The sequence below is a fragment of the Crotalus tigris genome, unplaced genomic scaffold (assembly GCF_016545835.1).
Source record: "Crotalus tigris isolate CLP2741 ecotype Arizona unplaced genomic scaffold, ASM1654583v1 scf7180000017752.986373038:1224578, whole genome shotgun sequence".
Taxonomy (NCBI): Eukaryota; Metazoa; Chordata; class Lepidosauria; order Squamata; family Viperidae; genus Crotalus; species Crotalus tigris.
Window position 1 is genome coordinate 1,015,410 of NW_024096614.1, and position 22,610 is coordinate 1,038,019.

Consider the following 22,610-nt stretch of genomic DNA (forward strand, 5'->3'; position numbering starts at 1 on the left):
CAGGGGAGCATTATTATCCCAGACCTGCGCTCTGTTCTTCTTGACCCTGAACAATGGGAGACACCTGAAGAATTTAACCCAAATCACTTTTTAGATAAGGATGGGAAGTTCATTGAACGGGAAGAGTTTCTGCCATTTGGAATAGGTACGTCCTTGAGCAATTTATAATTTATAATTTCCCACCACCACCACCATTAAAATCACAGATTCTGAAATTATCATGGTCTGAACAGAAAATCCAGGAATCTGAATTCCTTCTAGTTTCAAAACTGTGAGAATATGAAGTTCTCCTTAGGCTACAGGGTTTCAATGACAAAGAAATACTAGTTATAATTACATTCTAATCAGTGGAGTTTTATAAGAAATGTACGGGTTTGCACAATTGTCTCCGGTTTTGGGGGGGATAATTATTAGCTAAATCCAAAATCTGAGCGTATATATAGCAACATATTGTCTGGGTTTCTTTTCTTTTTTTAATTTTTATTATTCCTTTTTCTCTTTACAAACAAACAAAATACACAATACATTTTTTCTTTTTTCTTAACAATGCTATGTCCTATATCTCTTATTTTTATTTACATTTATTTACATTACTTCTCATATTTTTTATTCCACATTTCTAACCAGTTATAATACATATCCCATATCTCGTAAAATTCTGTAGCTTCTTTGTCTTTTATTTCTAAAGTAAGTTTATTCATCTCAGCACAATCTAATATCTTACATATAATCATTACATTTGTTTTTATATTCTCCTTTTCCAACACTGTGCATATGCAATGCGTGTTGCAGTTATAATATGTATAATGATGTATTGGAGTCATTTCTCAAGTTTTGGGTTAATTATGTCCAATAGAAATATTTCAGGTTTAAGTTCAATTTGTTGTTTTGTTATTTTCTGTAACCATCTCCTTATCTGCTCGCAATAGGTCTTTTCTTTGGGGCATTGCCACCACATGTGATAAAATGTTCCCTCTTTATTTTTACATTTCCAACAATCTGGATTCATATTTTTATATATTTTAGCCAATGTCGCCGGTGCTAAATGCCATCTGTAGAACATTTTGTATTGGTTTTCTTTGTATGCAGTTGATGACGTTAATTTATAATTTCTATTCCATGTTCTTTCCCATTCATCTAACACTGGAAGTTTTTAAGAAGAGACTGGACAGCCATTTGTCCGAAATGGTATAGGGTTTCCTGCCTGAGCAGGGGGTTGGACTAGATGACCTCCAAGGCCCCTTCCAATTTTACTATTATTATTATTATTATTATTATCGATCATCGCACAGTCAGCCAGATGTTCAGACTGGATTTGGCATTTTGAAAGTATCTGTGAATTTTATTTTTTCCATACCATAGAAAGGCATGCCGTCTAAGTTGTTGGTTGTGTCCCTCTAAGTACAATAATCTTCTATCTCTAAGAGTTATCCACACTCCAGTCTGGCAGTCCAAATCCTCCATTTTCTTTTGCTTCTTGAAGCATTTTCAATTTTATTCTAGCTTTTTTTTCTTGCCAAATAAATTTCAATATTGATTTGTTTAGTTCACAGGTGTCAAACTCACCACGTCACATGATGTGTCGTGACGTATCACAACTCTTTTTGCATTGCTAGCAATGGGGTGGGTGCAGCTTCAGTATGATGAAACCATCTGTAGGCTGGCAGTTTGACACCCCTAGTTTAGTTCATCAAAGAAGATTCTCCCCACTTTTATAGGTATAGTTTGAAACAAAAAGAGTACTTTTGGTAGAATATTCATCTTCTCTGTTGCTATTCTCCCCAACATTGAAAGCTGTAGATTTTTCCATTTTTTCAAGTCTAGTTTTAATTGTTTTAATAATTTTACATAATTATCTTCTTTTATTATTGCACATCTTGCTGTTAGGTAAATTCCCAGGTACTTAACTTTTTTGACTATTTGAAGACCTGTTTTTTTCTGATAGCTGATTTTTTGTTTTTCTGTAAGAGTTTTAGTTAACAATTTGGTCTTTTCTCTGTTTATTTTCAGACCTGCCACTTTCCGAATTCTTCTATCTTTTTCATAAGCTTAAAGCTTGTCTGAAGAGGTTCTTCTAGTATAAAAACTAAATCGTCTGCAAATGCTTGTAATTTGTATTTTTCATTTTTTATTTCCACTCCTTTAATTTCCATATCTTGTCTAATGTTTCTATTTAATACCTCCAATGTTAGTATGAATAGCAATGGAGATAGAGGACATTCTTGTCTTGTGCCTTTTATCTGCAGATATACCGATGACTCTTTCTCCATTGATGGTGCAGATAGCAAAGGGCATAAAAAGACTGCTTCAGTTATGACAAATGTGAAGTGCCATTGTTCTCCCAGAAAGCTCAGGTCTTATAAGTGGAAAAGAAAAGAAAGCTTTTATTTGCAAATAAAAGATTTATCCAAATGGCATACCTTGTGTAAAGATCAAAGTTGGATTTTTTCAAACTGGGTTCTGATGGCTCTACCAAGAAATATTGGCAAACACCACACCACATACCACCACCACCCATACACACACCTCAAATACTCTTTTAATTATTCTATTTGCTCCCTGCTCTTTCAGGAAATTTCCCTTTAGTTCTAGATTGGTTTTCTCCTTGATTAGTTTCCATCCATTGCTTCTTTTCAATCTGAAGGACTGGAACCACTGTGCCACCATAGATGAAGTCCAACAGAGGCACAGAAGAATTCTTGGTCAATGAACTGAAAATTAGCTCTCTCCACATTAGGTTTCTGACATAGATTATTTGCCAAGACAACCAAAAAAAGATTCAGTAGCATAGATGGATAAATTCCATGTTGAAGTGGTCAGTTTCATTCAAATGGATTTGCAGCTGTCAGACCATCGATGTCTCAACACTCACATTCATCCAGGCAGCCAGATGTAGTAAGCAAAAATAACAAGAATAAGAATTTGGTCACTGAAAGGGAATTCCTATAGATTATGTGCATTCCACCTCCTGTAGTCTGATGCAGCAGAAAATAAGTTGGTGGACAGAGAGGCGAGAAAGTGGCTTCCTTGTTGTAGGCCCATCTCTGGTAGTACATGCAAAATCAGTTATTTCCCAGGGTTTATAGCTTTGCCTTTGAAATAGTGTACTATCTACCACAACCTTAGTTAAAGTTATGCTATAAATTAAAGTTATGCTCAAAGATACTAGGTCAACATGGAAATATTCTTGGGATGTTACAAATCTTTTCAGATTTCCTTGATGATGTACTTATAAACTGGAGAACAGATTATTATCCCCTTCATGCATGCTTTGTCTCATCTACAGGTCAACGTGCATGTGTGGGACAACAGCTGGCAAGAATTGAGATCTTCATCTTTCTGACCAGCCTGTTGAGGGCCTTCCGCTTCCGGTTGCCTGAAGGAGTGAAAGAACTCAATGAAGCTCCTGTCATAAAAGTGACAATATATCCACACCCTTACAAATTTTGTGCTATTCCCACAAAGGTTTAAACATAAACAATATAAAAAGCATAAAAGTAATTTTGGAGTAGCTATTCAATATAATAAATGTTTCCTATATACCTATTTTCTTAATATTGTGTTTTGCTTCTATTTACTCAATACTGAAACTTGTTCAATATATTGCTGGGTTCACACAACTTCATAGATGTTCCCAAATGATACCATGCTTCAAGTATAAAAAGCTGCTGACAGAATTAACAGAACAAGAAAAAGAGCGTGCCACCCATCTAGATCCCAGTGCAGAACATTTTTCATCCCATTCTTAGGGCTGAACTTGGACTAAATCCAATATCTGCTTCTGTTGATTCTGAGGAGAGTTTTCTGTGATCATTGAACCCGTTAAGCAGCAAGGGCCATGGTGACTGTACACTTTACGTTTAATTTGATCTGTATGGCTATGTCACCATCCTCTGCTACCATTTCTGTATAATACAGATTTTCTAACAGCAGGTTCCATTCCAAAATTAGTTTACTTCGCTCCATTCTGTATTAGTGAGTCTCTTCTCCTTTAATTATAATACAATGGTACCTCAGTACTCATTGTTAATTGGTTCTAGAAGGTGTAATCAGTACCAAAATTGATGAATACCAATGAAATTTTTCCCATAAGGAATAATGTAGTGAGTCACAAGGCAGTGGAGAACAACAAGTTCCAGCTTCTGCATTGAGTACCAAAGAAACAATGACTACCGGGACAAAATTATTGCATCAGAATGCACTGAATACCAAATTCGATGAGTTTCCAAGCAGTTGAGTACCAAGTTATTTAGTTCTTTCTGGTTCCCATTAGTATCTGATCTTTGAAGTCCCACTTTATCATGTTGTTCCTAGCCAACATCCTTTTTATGGAAAGATTTCTTATAATTAATTTCAAAATCTTCATATACTTTTTTAAAAATTAAAGACTGTCTGGTCCCTTAGTTTCTTTATCACTTTCCAAAATGAAGCTTCTAATCACTCCTGTGCTGTTTATTTCAACATAAGAATTTTTAAAGATTTAATACTTTCATAAATCTTCATTAGCCACGTATTAAAGGAAACTCATGTAGTGTAATCAAACTTGCCCTTCTGAAGGATATTAATATTTTAAAAAGCCCATTAACGAGCAAATTCCAGGACTTCCTGTTGGGATTTCCCGACAATGCAAATGCTCGAGGACGGGGCTCCATCTGGTTTCCCCCTGCAGGGGGACGCTGGAAAGGGTCGAAAGTCACCCCATAGAGGTGGCAAATGAGGAATGGAAGTTTGTTGATCGTGCGGGAGGGATGGTAGCCCCCTGTTTGATCCGAGGAAGCCCTCCAAACTGGCATGGGAAAGACTGGCTGCATTTGTATAGCCAGCCCTAAGCTGTTGACTACAGAAGTCAACAAACACTACCAAGCGTTTTTACAGCAACGTGGATGAAACTGGGTGAGACCTGATCCTTTCTTTATGATCTTGAAGCCTCTTCCTGAAAAGCTGCCCAAAACACTTCCCCCAATTAAAGAGGGAAAGGGAATTTTTGCCCCACTCCCTCAGAAAAGAAAAGTGATGAATTAATACTTGGGGATACTGACGAACCTATAAGACTCAACTGGAACTAAAATATACTTAAAATTTGGGGACTAAAAGTGTTTTTAAGACCTTTTTTATTTTTATTTCTTCTAAAGAAAAAGACTTGAAAAGTTTAACAATATGTTTTGGATTTAAAAACCAGAAAATGGCATTGATGACATCCAGTGGTGAATTATGGCACTACAACTTATTTGTGCCTAAAAGAAATCTGGCTTGAAGCCCAGAATTAGATAAGGTTTTGACTGACCTTGGAATTATTTTACTATTGAAAATTACAGTTGAGAAAAAAAGGAACAGGCTTGAGGGCTGCTTACCTATGTGGCAGAGATGATAAACATGTTAATCTTGGCCGGTCTGAATTTTGAACATAAATACTGACTTCCAGAACTGTATTGTGGATTTATTTATTTTCAATTTCTTCTTCTTCCCTTGGCTTGGCTGCTCCTTCCATTGTCATTTCTTCCTGTCTCTTTGTTTCTCTCTCTGGACGGGGTTCCGTACTTTTCCCTTCCATGAAAGCTCTGTGGTTGTCATAGAACTCCATTGCCTTAAGTGTTGTATCCAATCTGTATCTTTCCCCATCCCAATTAATTAAAATCTCTTCTGGAATCAGTCGTCTGAAATTCACTCCTTTTTCAGTTAATTTTCTGATCAGGAATTGATATTCTCTCTTATTCTCCTTGGAATCTGTTTCAGGACTACATCCTTTTTTTTAATAAAAAGTTTTTTATTTTCCATTTATTCATACAATTCAATTAAAATAAATTCCTAACCATTGGTACCGCCTGCTCATTCCCCCCAGGCCGCATCCACCCTCTCTAATCCTTCCCTACTTCCCTCCTCTTTCTCTCCTCCCCTCCTACTCTCTTCCCCTCCCCATCTCCTCTAACCATCCTACTTCCTCCCTGCTCCTTCCTCCCCTCTCATCCCTCTCACACACATGAACGCAGCATAGGGGAAATGCCCAAGCATTTACCATGACTATGTTATCATTACCCACCCACCCACCCTCAACCCTCCCCCCCTCGCTTCCCAGAGCAGAGTACAGGGTTATTAATAAGAAAGTTAACAATAATAAAAAAAAGAAAAGAAGAAAGCTTCTAATCACTCTGGTGATTATTCCAACCTAAGAATTTTTAAAGATTTAATACTTTCATAAATCTTCATTAGCCACGTAATAAAGGAAACTCATGTGGTGTAATCAAACTTGCCCTTCTGAAGGATATTAATATTAAAAAAGCCCATTAACAAGCAAATTCCAGGACTTACTTCCAGAACTGTATTGTGGATTTATTTATTTATTTTCAATTTCTTCTTCTTCACTTGGCTTGGCTTCTCCTTCCATGGCCATTTCTTCCTGTCTCTTTGTTTCTCTCTCTGGATGGAGTTCCAAACTTTTCCCTTCCATGAAAGCTCTGTGGTTGTCATAGAACTCCATTGCCTTAAGTGTTGTATCCAATCTGTATCTTTCCCCATCCCAATTAATTAAAATCCTTTCTGGAATCAGCCATCTGAAATTCACTCCTTTTTCAGTTAATTTTCTGGTCAGGAATTGATATTCTCTTCATACCTCTCTAATTCATCTTAGAATCTGTTTCAGGACTACAATCTCTTTTTCTTTATATTGCAAAGGATTATTCTTACTCTTCTCAAAATCTCATGTCTTATGGATCTTTTGACAAATCTGACATGTACCTCTCTGGGAACTTAATTTCTTTTCGCAGAGCTTGAATTGACTCGAAATATTTGATCTAACTCTCCTTCCATTTCTTGTTTCCCGATTTCCAGGTCTTCAGCCAATAGCTCCGTTATCAAATCCATGAGGTCCTCTTCTTTGTCCTTTATTATATTTTGAAATCTTGGGAAAAAAGATGCCCTTTCCATTTCCATAACTGCAATTGAATTTTCCATTTCTCTTATTAATCTGTATCAGGTTTTGGTTTTCACCTTTCAGTTCTGCCAACTTTTGATCAGTCTCTAGTGACTTATCTTCTACTTTCTGGATTCTTTGTTCATTTTTTTGTGACCACCTGTTTAAAGTTTTCTAGCTGAGAGTCTATGCTGTTAATTTTTTGGTTCATTTTATCAAGATTGTCTTTTGTCTCCTCATGATTTTTCCTTGTATCTTCCTTATGGGAGGAAATTGCTTCTTGGATCACTTGTAATGTCGCTTGCATCTCCTTCTGGAAGTTGCTAGCTTTTTCTTGTCAGAGCATTGTTTCAATTGATCTCTGATACACTGGGCTTGCAGAGGTAGAGGATGGGGCTGAAGGCACTTTCTTACCAGTTTTACTCAGATCCCTCACTCATTTTATTTTTACCTCCCAAAGGGAGGGGCCTCACTTCCAAAGACAACTGTTCTGGATCCAAAGTTGTCCCTCAGTCAAAATGTATAATCCACCAAGACCTGCATTCGAATTAGTAGTCCATAGGCCTTCTCCAAAAGATTTTTCACTATTTCAGTTTCCACTGTCCATAAATAGTTCTCCAGTCCAACATTAAGAATTTATAATCCACACTAACTCTGTCTTTAAGCAGCTTGTAGAAACGCAGTTCAAACTGTATTTATAATCCAAAGAAAAAAAACAGATGGTTTCAAAATAGTTTATATCCTTTAGTTATAATCCATCCTGCAGAACAGAAAAAAAAAAAGCAGCCCAGAGAAAGCCTTCTCTTTTCAGCTATAATCGACAGGACTGTGAAGATCAGGAACATCAAACATTAAAGGGTTTAAACTTCAAACTATGGGCATCTAGCCAACTTCTAGCTTTCTAGACAAAATACAATTAATCCCCCAGTTACAAATATTTATTTAGCGATATTTCACAAAAACGAGGTTATTCAGAAAGGGTATATTAAAAATTCAAAATTGCATTCAAAAATAGGCCTCTGTAGCTATGTGACTTGGATTCAGTCTCAGCTGCTGCGGTGGCCATTTTAACTCTGTGACTTGTCTGGGCTGGTTCGGGCCTACGAGAAGCCAGAAGTGTTTTTGTGTGCATGTGTGTGTGTGTGTGTGCCTGGTGACACAGCCAAGAAAGATTTTTGCAGCTGGTAGGTCCATTTGTTTTTGTTTTCCTGGAGCTCAGTGTGGAAGATCTGCTGCTTGCTGGGCTTGAGGCCTGGGCTTGTAGAAAGCTAGAATTACTTCTGTAAGTATTTGAAAATATTCTTTTTTGTTACTCTATAGTCCTATACTGTATTGTTTGTAATTACTTTGGGAATTGCTCTGCTTTTGATTGTTTTGTAGGGACAGTATTTTGCAAGATTGATTGTTTGCATTTGCCTGAAACTTATAGCATGTGGCTGTGTTTCTCCTTTTCCTAGCATAGACCCACCAGCGATTCTGCTAACACTTCCTGGGAGGAAATTTCCCCTCCCCCACCCCATTTTGGATTTTGGCTGGAGAGGCTTGTCCTGAAAAGGAGTAGTTTTTTTTAAAAAAAAAGATTTTAAATTTAAATTGCCACCAGAAGTTGTGGGTGTTCTCTCACTGGAGGCTTTTAAGAAGAGTCTGGATAGGCATTTATCAGAAGTACAGTACTGTACTCCAGTGGTTCTCAACCTGTGGGTCGGGACCCCATTTGGGGTCGAATGACCATTTCACGGGGGTCACCAAACCATGCTGTCCGCCATTTTTTTCCTTTTTTCCTAGCTGTCCTACTCCCTCTTATTGGTGGCCACACCCACTTGGGGGTCACCACAACATGGGGAACTGTATTATGGGGTCACGGCATTAGAAAGGTTGAGAATCACTGCTGTACTCTCTTATGAGAGCAGTGGATTAGACTAGTGATCTCAAGGTCCCTTCCATCTCAGTTATTGTTGCAAGCCAGCAGTTCTGTAAACTCCACTCCATCTCCCTCTGCATGCCTGGCTGGAGATGCTTAAGCTAATGGCCGGCAAGTGTTTGTGTGTGTGTGTGTGTGTGTGTGTGTGTGTGTGTTTTAAAGCAATAGGAGATTTCTGTAAACTGGAGAGGCTTTACTTTAATGACAGCTGCAATCGTAGAGTTCTCCACCGCCTCTCTGAAGAAGCTTGAGCTGCCTAGCAACAAATGGCTTTTTTAAAAAAAAGCCTATTGCCTACTTGGGAGGCAGTTTACAAATACTGTGGTTACTGAAACTGGAAACAACTATTTTGTGGCTGGAAACAGCCTGCAGCAGCAGCAGTCATCGGAGGAACTAGTAAATCAAATCGTTCTTCATTTAACGACCCATTTGATTCAATTAATGAGTTTGATTTTAAAATGTTTAATATTGAGTCTGATTCATTTGACGATTACCAGCCTAATGGGCAGGCTCTATTAAACTCCTACCAGGGGGGCTACCTGTAGAGATAGGTTTAGTAAATATTGTAGTGTAGTTTTTTGCTCTTGCGACTAGATGTCCTCAGATGCCCACTTTGTAATTTTCCAGTTAGTTTAAAGGAAGTTTAGTCCAATAATCTCCAAAAATAGTATAAAATTATATATAAAAAGAAGAAAAAAATTGAAACTCCTCAAATTTTTCTTTTTTCTATTTCTCTTTGTTATATTTATGTTGTAGACTGTTTCCTCCAGACACTTAAACTGCTGCCTTTTCCCCCCAACTCTGGAAATTGCTTTCAGATTCCCCTCCCCCCAAAAATAGGTTTTCACTTTGTAGACAATGTTATGTGCTCCTGGCTATTTTCCTTTTGTGACCAGAGGCAAGCTCATCTGACCAATAACCAGCCAAGACACAGTGAAGGCCTTTTGTTTCGTTTATTGCAATAAGCGGGGAGAGAAGCTTTCAAAGCTTGGTTCTCTCCAAAGTTTTAACCCAAAATATCTCCTTCTTTTATTCATCCCTATCACCGGCCGCTACAGCCCTCCTCTTTCTCCATTGGCTGAGGTAGTATGAGGTTACACTCTTTCCGTCCGCCTATACACATTTCCTGATAACACACTAAATCATATTCACATATACAATAAGAATAAGAAAAATTATTTTCTTATGGTTATTTTAAACTCAGATATATTTATGTCTCCATTAAACAATAAGTTCTTTTCCTGCTTTTCAATTCAATTCATCATTTCAATTCATCATTCTCTTCTTATCTTATTTGGCCTGGTTTCCTACTTTCCTATACTTCCTGGCTAGCCATTTCCTTAAAAAAACTATTTATCTATTTTATGACTTCCCTCTTCCTTTCTCAGATCCAGCTATTTTTGCCTATATGGTTATCTTACTTCCTTAATGTTATCTCTTTCTGACTCTCACCATCTGTATTTTTCTCTATTCAATTAGTTTCCATTGTCTCTGAAGATTTATCATATTGATGTATATTTATCAATCCCCCCTGTATTTCTGTATACTCTGATGAATCTTCATTTTTGGCTATATTAGATAACATAAATTGAATCTGTACATCTTCTCCAGAGATGTTTTTCGCTACTGACCCCAATGTTTTGGTGCAAAATGAAATACAGCAGGGTAAACATTGGAGACAGACACAACACATAATACCTATCACAACTATAAACACTAGTCCTATAAATATTTGTTTTAACCATCCAAAATTGGGAAGCCAATTTGTTAACCAACTCCAATCACCCCACATATTTTCATACTTTTGTTCAGGAGCTTTGGCCACATTCCTGATTCCTTTTGGAATGTCCATTCTGCTTCATGATTGTCATCTACCTTTAAATCCCACAAACAAATTTTTACCTTTATTTCCCAGGCTGTTCTGGTGTGTTGTCTTCAGTAATATTAGAAGTAGAATACACCCCTCATGATTATTACACAGTATTTCACACCCACAAATTGATCCACAATTACAACAATAACAATAACAATAATCTATTACAGAGGTAGCACATCTAGCTATTACAGAGGTAGCACATCTAGCTATTACAGAGGTAGCACATCTACCACCTAATTCTTACAATGTACAATTCTACATTTTCAGTTTCTAATGGTATGACTTCTGACTTAGTTATTCGTTTTATTTGTAACAAACAACTTTTATTTCTCTGATGAGTCACCACCAACATCTTTGTTCTTCATCTGGGGTCACCTGAAATTCTAATAGAGGTATTCAAAATAGATAGGGGTTCTGGTCCACTACCCATTCAAGTCCTTTTAAACGTGGCTTTCAGTCCTTGTCCTGGAATAACCGTCCACCCTCTTTCAGGTCCAGTCACCACCTTTGCTCATGTGTAGTGAGTCCAAACCTTCTCAGACCTCCGGACAGCAGATATAACATAAGGAACTTCCTTTCTTTGGTTGTAGAAGTTCCTCCTTCCATTTACGATTCAGCACCCACTGTCCCGGCTGGATTTTATGGACTGGAAATTCCAAAGGAGTCGTTTGCACCACCAAGCCTTCCTGTCAAAGAGAAGACAGAGACCCCAGTACTTGTTCTACATTTAGCTATTTGTCTCCCTCCTTTGGGAGCCTTAACCCTTTATTAACTCTTTTACATATCAAACATCCGTCTGTAGCCCTTTGGGCTATCCCATAAATTCCAAGGGTAGCATAGAATTTCAAATACATTTCTACCTATGCTTTAATTCCCCAATATTTCCCCTCATATAGTTTTTGGATCACCATTCTTGCAGTACCTTGTAATAACCACAGAATCCCCTTAAGACCATGTTTGTTGTTTGGTAATTATAAATCTATATCCTTAATCCTTTTACTATCTATTTTCCTTTCCCCAACTATAATATATTCTAGATATTTTACCTCCTTTCATACCAATTGGGCTTTATTTGCTAGACACCCTCAATCCTTTCTTCTGCCAAAAAGTTGCTTTCCCATTTCTTTATAATTCCCAGAATAAGATCTTACAAACCTGGGAAGCTACATAAAAATGTATTTGCTTCCACAGCTTAAAAGGGGAGGAAAGAAAAGAAAGAAAAAATCATTTATCCTGTATCAGATAGACTATACTTGTCCATGGAAGCTCTATCAAAAATTGTCACATTTTTCTTTCTTCTCCCCCTTTCACCCTGATTAGATACCATGTTACAAAAATATAACTCAATATACTTATTGTAAATAACACATTCAGGATTTTAAAAGGTAAAGCACATAGGCTCACCAATTAGCATTGGGCCAACATTTCTGGAATGCCTTTTGTCTCAGGCAAATAACATTCAAATCACTCTTGTGGCAGCACATCAAAGAACACCAGAATAGCTAAGAAGACAAAAGATTGTCTCCCCCTTCCCCCACTCACCAAACCAAACAGAGTAAAAATTTATACAAAACTTTTGCTTGAAACAGCCCTCAGGAGGAAAATTGCCATAACATTTACAGAAGTGGCTTGCCAATACCTCCCTCCTAGGGCTAAAAATAAACCAGCCCCAAAACACTCAGCCAACCCTCATGGCTAAAGCAGGATTTGAACTCAAATCCAGCCTTGCAGCCTGTGGCTATAACCCTGAAACCAAATTGGTTTTCTATAAAGATTTCCCTTCCCCTCCTTGGCTCCAAGGAAAAGGAAAACAAATTGTACACACACAGTATGCAGCAATTAATCATCTTTTCTGCAGTAGCAAGGAGTCCCAAAGACACATATTTATCAGATATTAAATAAAACATCATAAGATTGTTCCTTTGACAAGAATACCCTCAAATGCATTATTAAGGATAAATCCAAACTAAAATGCAAAGGAAAATTACTGAAGCATACCACACATACAAAAACAGAATATCAGAGTTGGATGGGACATTAGAGGTCCTCTAGTCCAACCCCTTACTGAAACAGGAAACTCTATCCATTTCAGACCCTATCAATTTCTAACCTCCTCCCAAAAACCTGCAATAATTAAGCATCCACAGTTTCTGGAGACAATTATCCCACTGATTAATTATCCTTACAGTCAGGAAATTTTACCCAATTTCTGTTCTTTAAAAACACACATACACACATGCAGACAGAAACTGCCCCCCCTCCTTTTTCTTCTTCTTCTTCTTCTTCTTCTTCTTCTTCTTCTTCTTCTTCTTCTTCTTCTTCTTCTTCTTCTTCTTCTTCTTCTTCTTCTTCTTCTTCTTCTTCTTCTTCTTCTTCTTCTTCTTTTTTTTTTTTTTGTATCTCTCTTACTTTTCCAAGGCAGAAATTCTTGGGTTAAAAAAGTAACAAACTAAACATGTTTAAAAGGATTGCTCAAAAATTTCACCCCCCTTCAATAGCCCTTCCACCATGGGCTTTAAACCCATTCTTCCTTCCAATGTAATGTTATACTGTATCTGGTGAATTACTTCACCAGGGTTCTTTAAAGTCACCTTTAAAGGATCCATGTGTACCCCTCTTCTATTGCCCTCTTGGGCCCATATAAGAGGGTCCACTTTTCCTTGAGCTTCCTCACTCAAGGTCATAATATTTACAATTATTTCTCTTTCATTCCCCATAATAACAACCCCCAATTTACCAATTAAGTATCTCCTGGCCAAATTGCAGCTCCATTTAACCAATACAAAGTTCAGGTCCTTTTACTACTGTCTGGACCATAGCTGATTTAAATATTGTTGTTTCTACTACATGTCCATAATTCCCTGATCCTTAATCTTCCCTTTCCCAATTTGCATTCCTGGAGGTAAAAGTTCAGGGTAAATCTGGTGGTCCAGAATCCATCAAGTACACCCTTTCCTCCTCCAGGGATCCAACCTTTAAGGTTTATCAGGGGTTCCTAAAAAGCTGAACCAGAAAACAGATTAGTCCCCTGACACCCCTACTCCTCAAAATTCACCAAATTTGCTAGTTCTTCCCCCTCCTTCCTCTTAAGGTACCATACTCATTTTCCCAGTGTCCTTCCTCCTTACAAAAGGCACATTTATTTATTTATTTAAGGACTGGGGAAAATTTTTCTCCTAGAGATTTATATCCCCTGGTGCCAACTGGCTGTCCTCACCCCCAGCCTGCCTAACTGATTTCCTGATTACTCTTCCCCATCCTCTTTACTGGCCTGTTTGCAATAATTGAGCCATGAATTTTATCTTATCTTACGTTTATCTCTCTCCTCTTCTCACTTGCATATACTTTCTGAGCCTCTTTTACCGCTAATAAATCTTCTATTGTTTTAGTTTTCCATCTGTCTAATTTCTGCATTTGTACCCTAATACCTTCCCATGCTTTCCATTGGTCCTAAAAAAATTTCTAACCTGTTTTCCTACTTCAATAGGATCTTCTATTAGTTTAGGCAATTCTTTCCTAGATTGCCTGATTTCAAAAGCTGTTAGGGGAGACAATCCCCCCCCCTTTTGGAGAGAAGTTTTCTCCTCTCTTGTTACCTTCCAAACTATAGGAACCTCAAGAAATACATAGCTTTCTACTTAACTCTTTCACACAAAATAGCAGATCAGAGTTCTCGCCTTTCATCCTGGCCAGGCATAAAACTTACCCCCAGCTCCTTTCTTTTTCTCTCTCTCTCTTTCCCTCTCTTCCATCTGATTATTTCCATTCTTTTAATACCTTCCATTGTCCTTCTAATTACTAAGAAACTACCCTTCTTCACCCTTTCTTGCTTTTTACACAGACACAAAAAATTCCAAATGCTTCACCCCAGGCAAAACAATCATTCTTATTTTCAAGGAACTTTTTCAAAGCCAATGAGTTCCATCTCCCAATTTTCCTTTTGGAATAAGACCTTGTTGTTTTGTATATTACTGTTAGAGGGTCTCTCCCTCCCCTCCCCCAGGTTTTTAGAAATGAGTCAATACAATCCCCAAACACAGAGACACTTAAACATCATTTCCACTTTAAATCTCCACTTTTACTCTTTTAGGGCACTTGTAGCTTGTTCTCCAGGCAGTGGAGAAATGCAAGGAGTGTTTCTGATAGACTTTAACCACTGCCTATCCATTCCCCATCGCTCTCAGCCAAGCTGAGAAGCCCAATTTAATTTGTTGGCTGGCCAAACATGTACTTAGGCCAAATATATACTGTAATGTATCATCCCTTCCTTTGTTCAAATGCCTTGTTTAAAGCATTGACTTAAAACACTTCAACATTCTCCCTAAGGGATTCCCATCTCCCTAAGGGGGTTCATTCCAGAATGTAAATACCTTTCCTCTTCTTCCTTATTGGCCGGCACACTGGCTGGGGAGGTGTCCCTCCTCTTCAAACTCTTATTGCCCATTAACACCTCTCTGATATACAGATACCCCTCTGGTATCTTACCTGTCAGGCTGAGTTGAAGTCCTTCCTTAGGTCGGCCGACTTTCCCTTAGGTTTTCACTGGGTCCTGGCTTTCATCTCGGGATCTCCAATTCCTCCTTGTTTGAGCAGGGGCAATCCGACCTTTAGGGCTGGGAAAAACTTACCCAGGTGCGCACTCCCCTTTCGAATATCCCCGGCTGCCAAAGATGGAATGGATGCAAATCCCGGACGAGCCCCCAAGGCTGTTATGTGCTCCTGGCTATTTTCCTTTTGTGACCAGAGGCAAGCTCGCCTGACCAATAACCAGCCAAGACACAGTGAAGGCCTTTTGTTTCGTTTATTGCAATAAGCGGAGAGAGAAGCTTTCAAAGGTTGGTTCTCTCCAAAGTTTTAACCCAAAATATCTCCTTCTTTTATTCATCCCTATCACCGGCCGCTACAGCCCTCCTCTTTCCCCATTTGCTGTGGTAGTATGAGGTTACACTCTTTCCGTCCGCCTATACACATTTCCTGATAACATACTAAATCATATTCACATATACAATAAGAATAAGAAAAAATATTTTCTTATGGTTATTTTAAACTCAGATATATTTATGTCCCCATTAAACAATAAGTTCTTTTCCTGCTTTTCAATTCAATTCATCATTTCAATTCATCATTCTCTTCTTATCTTATTTGGCCTGGTTTCCTACTTTCCTATACTTCCTGGCTAGCCATTTCCTTAAAAAAACTATTTATCTATTTTATGACTTTCCTCTTCCTTTCTCAGACCCAGCTATTTTTGCCTATATGGTTATCTTACTTCCTTAATGTTATCTCTTTCTGACTCTCACCATCTGTATTTTTCTCTATTCAATTAGTTTCCATTGTCTCTGAAGATTTATCATATTGATGTATATTTATCAACAAGAAAAGGAAAATACTTTCACCCCAGTCCATAGTGTTGCTATGCTTGTATTAATCTGCTTTTCCTCCCTGCAGTCAGCAGCTTCTGACTGGCTACGTAGATGCAGCCAGTCTTTCTCCTGCTGTTTCGGAGTGCTCCTTGGATCAAGCGGGTCACCTTCCTGCAATCTGCAAGGGTTCCCTTTTGGTCCGTCACTTCTACAGGGTGACTTTCGGTCTTTTGGGACCCACAGCAGTCCAAAACTGGGCATGGGAACCAGAGCTTCAATTCCCTCTGCCCGCCTCGCTCTTTTTTCTATCTCAATGACCAATGATAAAATAGTTTTTAAACAAATTTAACTTTCAGTTTGTGCCCAGATTGAAACACATGAAGGTAATTAATAATTTGGTGGCAAGGAATAAAAATGATAATAAAATGTTGGGCCATAACCCAAAACACAATAGCATAAAGTATGAATAGTTGTTACTCGAGGGACCCGACCTCTATTGGGTTTAATGATGCTTCAAAGTTGGCCAGCTGGAGTTGCTGCAGAGTTTATTACAATAGTCCAAATAATGGATTCATAGCTGGCTGACCGGCCATACTCAGCATGCGGTCCTCAATGGAACCTCATCTATATGGAGGGGAGTGTATAGTGGGGTGCCCCAGGTCTGTGTTCTGGGTCCAGTGCTCTTCAACATCTTCATCAACGATTTGGAAGAGGGGATAGATGGGGAAATCATCAAATTTGCAGACAACACCAAGCTGGAAGGAATAGCCAATACTCCAGAAGACAGGCTTAAGATACAGGAGGATCTGGACAGACTTGAACACTGGGCGCTATCTAACAAAATGAAATTCAGTGGTGAAAAAGGTAAGGTTCTACATTTGGGCAAGAAAAACCAAATGTACAGGTATAATATAGGGATACCTTGCTCAATAGCAGTAACTGTGAGAGGGACCTTGGAGTCCTATTGGACAATCACTTAAATATGAGCCAGCTGTGTGCTGCAGCTGCCAAAAAAACCAACACAGTGCTAGGCTGCATTAACAGAGGGATAGAATCAAGATCATGTGAAGTATTAATACCACTTTACAATGTTTTGGTAAGGCCACACTTGGAATACTGCATCCAGTTTTGGTCATCACGATGTAAAAAAAGATGTTGAGACTCTAGAAAGAATGCAGAGAAGAGCAACAAAGATAATTAGGGGACTGGAGGCTAAAACATGTAAGGAACGGCTGCTGGAATTGCGTATGTCTAGTTTAATAAAGAGAAGGACAAGGGGGGATGTGATAGCAGTGTTCCAATATCTCAGGGACTGCCACAAAGAAGAGGAAGTCAAGCTTTTCTCCAAAGTGCCTGAAGGCAGGACAAGAAGCAACAGATGGAAACTAATCAAGGAGAGAAGCAACCTAGAACTAAGGAGAAACTTCCTGACAGTGAGAACAATTAACCAGTGGAACAACCTGCCTCCAGAAGTGGTGAATGCTCCAACACTAGAAGTTTTTAAGAAGAGACTGGACAGCCATTTGTCCAAAATGGTATAGAGTTTTCTGCCTGAGCAGGGGGTTGGACTAGATGACCTCCAAGGTCCCAACTTTATTATTGATCATCACACAGTCAGCCACATGTTCAGACTGGATTTGACATTGTCTACCTATCAAATCCTTACCAAGGACCTGGGATAGGCAGATGTGGATGTTTGATGGTATTACAGATATTGTCGCAGGATAGAAGCAGTTCCTAATAAGGCAGCCCTTTGCAATTGACTAATGGCGAACTTGTCAATGCCAATGGTGTTCAAGTGGTGCTCCAGTTGTTTGGGGATTGCACCCAAGGAGCCTATGACTATTGGTACTACCCTTGCTTGCTTTTGCCACAGTGTTTCTATTTCTATTTGTAGGTCTTTGTATTTTGTTATCTTCTCCAGTTCTTTCTTATCTATTCTGCTGTCTCCAGGCACTGCCACATCCACTATCCAGACTTTTTGTCTTTCTTATCGACAATTGTTAAGTCTGGGGTGTTAGGTTGCAGGTACTTGTCTGTTTGAATTGTGAAGTTCCAGAGCAGTTTAACTTTATCATTTTCTATGACTTTCTCTCTTTTATGATCCCACCAGTTCTTGTTTACAGGCAAATAAATTCTGGCATAATATCATGCTAGGAACAAATTGGATTACACAGTCCTTGATTTTTTTTTAAAAAAAATTCTCTTTCTCTGTTAATTAAATGGCATGTAGTCAGAGGTGACCTAATTAATGTAAATTATTGTGGTAATATGTTGTTGACAAAGTACAAACACTAATCATGCACAGCATTAAAAGACATATTACTATTCTTTTCCCATCAATGGAGGAAGAAAGAAAAGCAAAAAACTTAAGATAAAAGGAAACAGTCAACTCCTGATCAACTAGAGAACATCAAAGAAAAAGAACCAGCAGGACAATGATGGCGGTGGCAATATTTGTTTTGCTGCTTGCTCTGGTGATTCTCCTCTTCTTGAGACAACTCTGGTCCCGAAGACATTTGCCTCCCGGTCCTTTGGCTCTACCTCTCTTTGGGACCTTAGGTGCTTATGGGATTTGGTTTCATGAAGATTATATCCCTAAGGTATTTCATTCTAAATAAGTAGTATTATGCAAAATAATTCTCGATGGTTTACTTTGTACCATTATTACAGAAAAATATATTAGCCTAGTAAAATATTCTTGCATGATGAGAAATTTAATCAAATGATGTTATGTTTCGGGATCGGTGAGGCATTGATGAAGCAGCAGGTGCAAACGACAACTCGTTTATTAAGCTAACACAGAAGCAGCACTGCCTCTTAACCTCTATTTATACAGATCACCACTAGGCGGCGGCCAATAGAATTAAAGCAGTATTTCCTGCTTAAACACAGCTAACAAGTATGTAGACAGACAGTCTGGAATTTAAACAGATGCAGCCATTTGACCATTTCCAACAGTTTCCAAGTAATTAACATCAATACATCACTCCTTTGCCCTAGATACTTCGTAATGACAAGTATTGAACATAGTCCTGTAAATATTTTAGTGACCTTCTCAACCATTCTGACCGCCTCGACACCATTGGAGGCCCCTGGTCTACTAGCTTGCCTGCCAGGCTGGGTAGACTGGGACTTTGGGACCCATTTGCTGCAGGTAGACCTGAGTCTCTGTGGCTGGTCTGTCAGGGTAGATCCGAGCCAGTATCCATTGGTGGAACAGTTTCCACCGGGCTGGAAATCGGAGCTGTCTGCCAGAGTTGCTCAGTGGGTGCAGTCTCTGTGTTTGGGGCCAACTCGCCTTCCGCTAGTGCCCATCCCCTCTTCTGGGAGTCTCACCTGCACTCAAAGACTCTGATGCACGGCTGCTGTCATGCTGCCCCTGAATTTGACTTTCACGAGAGTCATGAGCTGGTGCCTGGTACGCTAGCCTCCTGCACAGTTGGTCGATGTGCCTTCGTAGTACTCGACCGTCTTCCAGGACTACTTCGTAAGAAAGTGGCCCTGACACCTTACCAACCACAGCTACCACCCACAGTGCCTCTTGATCATAGTTTTGTACCCACACTGAGTTGCCAACTTGCAAGCTCTGTGGTGGCTTTGGCTGTGCTGATTTCGAGGCAACTCGATCTGGATGGAGACGATCCAACTTAGTGATTAAATGATGGCCCCATCTTAATTCTGCTGGATTTCTGCCTGTGGAAGTGCAGGGAGTCATGCATTGGCAGAGTAAAAGGTCTGCCAACCTATGCTACCAGTTAACGGTTACGATCCTCTTTAAGGATTATTTGGCCGTCCGGACCATGCATTCCACTTGGCTGTTTGAGGCCGGGTGAAAGGGGGCCGAAGTGGTGTGCCTGATCATATTAGCCCTCAAAAAGGACTGGAATTCTGCAGCGGTAAATTGAGCCCCATTGTCTGAGACTATCATATCGGTTAACCCGTGCATGGCAAAGATCCTGCGCAGTTCCTGGATGGTCCTGGCAGTAGTCATAGTTGGAACAGGTGCGACCTCTAACCACTTAGAGTGACTGTCCACCACAATGAGGAATAGCTGTCCCTGAAAAAGTCCTGCAAAATCAATGTAGATTCTTGACCATGGGAGTTGTGTGGTTTCCCAGCGGTGGACTGGGGGAGTCGGGTCATAGTCCTGAACTCCTTGAGGCCCAGGGTACTAGAGTCTCTGCATGAGGGATATCTGGGTATAGTCCGGATGAAGGCACTCACGAGAAGCTACCTGTGGTGGCCAGGGTTGGATAAAGATATTGAGGTCCAAGTACACAGTTGCTACATTTGCAAGCAATCCAGGCCTGAAATGCCTCAAGTCCCAGTCCAAGTTTCTCGGCAGTCAAATCACTGCTGTCTTCAAACTCGGTGAGCTGACAGCTTATCCTTCCTCCTACTGAAGCTCTGAAAGTTAGGCTCCGGACTAATGTCCAGCCATCCTGTGAGCACCCAGTTCAACACATGACTCAGCATCTTGTCCAATGCTGTCTCAGCAGCCACAGCGCCTGCGTTAAGGGGAGACTCTGGCAAATCCTGGCTGCAGCTCTGGCTGCTCGCAAAGCCAGGATGCGAGCAGCCGGAGTCGGGTCTGGCTCTAACTGTGGCAGGGGCAGCCTGCTAAGGCCATCCGTGTGGCCCATTTCCCTGCCCGATTTGTGAATTAGACTGCTGAGAAAATTTTCTCGTGGACTCTCATCCACTGCCACTGTGCCTTTTTGTCCAAGAGCCTGTGTAATGGCTCTGCCACTGTGGCCTTGTGTGGAAGAATGGCATGATAAAAATTGAGTAGGCCTAAGAAAGGCTAAAGCTCTCCCCTTGACTTAGGACTGGGGACCTGCTGAATTGCTTTGAGATTGGACTCAGCAGGGTGAATGCCTGCAGCATCTATGCGGAAACCGAGAAATTCGGTCGAAGCTACCCCTATTTTGCACTTTTCCCTCTTCAGTTTCAGCCCGGCTTCGCAGAAATGCTGGAAAATGACTTTGAGCTGTTCTGCCAATATTTCTACTGACTCCCCAGCTATGAGGACATCATTGAAATAAGGACATACTCCTGGAATATTTTTGAGTGTGTGCTCCATTATGCTGTGAAAAACCCCTAGGACTACACTGACCCCGAATTGTAGGTGTCTTACCCTGAAAGCTCCCCTGTGGGTAAGTATAATCTGAGCTTCTGCCATGGCATCATCCACTGGCAGTTGCTGGTAGGCTTGAGCCAAATCCAATTTGGTGAATATGCAACCTCCCTGTAGCAATGCCAAAATGTGGCTGACTACAGGCACCGGATATGAATGTTATTGTAGCGCTCTATTAATAGTGCACTTATAATCTGTGCATATGCACACCTCACTGTTGGCCTTAAGTGGCATAACAATGGGGGTTTCCCACCAACTGCTATCTACTGGCTGCAACACGCCTTGTTGCACCAGCTTGTCCAGCTCTGCATCGATTCTTGATTTGAGGGCAAAAGGCACTCTACAAGGCTTGATCCTTATTGGGGTTACGGTAGGATCAAGGTGGAGGGCGATTGGAGGTCCCTTATACTCCCTTAAGTTAGGGCTGAAAACATCAGCAAACTCCTGGCAAACTGCTGACAGGTCTGCTGCTTGCGTTGTTTATGCCAGTCACCTGGATGCCCAAGGCATCAAACCAATCTAGCCCGATGAGGCTTGTGCATTGACCCTCAACTACCAAGACGTTCAGGGAACCCTCAAACTCTTTGACCTGAACTTTGAGTGTAACTTCTCCTTTAACCGGTATGTGGGAGTTTTGGAAATCCGTTAGCAGGAGATTCGATGGCTTGAGTTTAACTCGTTTGCCACTGCGACTGCAAATGTGGTTAAAGGTTCCTTGGGAAATTATAAATAGGGCTGACTCAGTATCTAGTTACATGTTGCATGGAACTCCTTGAAGCTTGACTTTGAGTCTCAGCTTTTCCTTAAGGGGGCAATGGGCATCTGTTCTAAACATGCTCCTTCTGCTGGAGCAGTAGCCAACTCTGTGTTGCCCTGGGGAACTCTTCTTGTGGAACTTCCCTCTGGTGACCTTTATAGACAGTGGTGATGTGGCCTTGTTTGCCGCATGCCCGGCATATTGCTGTGCGGAACCTGCACTCTGAGCGTCTATGTCGGCCTGCGCAGCCTGCACATCGAGTGAAGGGAACTGCCTTGTCAAATGGCCGCTGGGCTCTTTCTGGTGGCTTCTGCAGCCAGTTGATCTCATTGTCCATGTCAAGGTCCTTGACTCTTTCAGCGTCTTCATGGTGGATAGTTTCTGGGCTGGGAGTGTTCTTGGGGGGCCATAAAGCTTTGACGGCTCCCCCGGTGGCTTTGGCCATAATTTCCTTCAGGGCATCTTGGAATGACAAGGTCTCCTTCGCGAACAACTTTTGCTGAAGGTCCCTATTTCTCAATCCACACACTAAATGGTCTCTCAGTCTCTCTTCGAGGTCTGTGAAATTGCAGAGCTGGGACGCCTTTCGTAGGGTGGCTATGAACTCGGCAGCAGACTCTCCTGGTTGCTGCTCCCTTTGTTCAAA

At 40.2% G+C, this 22,610-nt stretch overlaps 1 protein-coding gene across 2 annotated transcripts in view; it reads left to right on the top strand.

Annotated features, from left to right (window-relative positions):
• Positions 1-3,546, top strand: part of LOC120306758 (cytochrome P450 2J2-like) — a 39,203-nt gene extending 35,657 nt beyond the window's left edge. For both annotated transcript variants that reach the window (XM_039340546.1, XM_039340548.1), the window contains exons 9-10: positions 4-145; positions 3,287-3,546. In XM_039340546.1, the coding sequence (XP_039196480.1) occupies positions 4-145; positions 3,287-3,471 (327 nt within the window). In that variant the 3' untranslated portion in view covers positions 3,472-3,546. The remainder of the gene's footprint in view (positions 1-3; positions 146-3,286) is intronic.
• Positions 3,547-22,610: the final 19,064 nt, after the last annotated feature.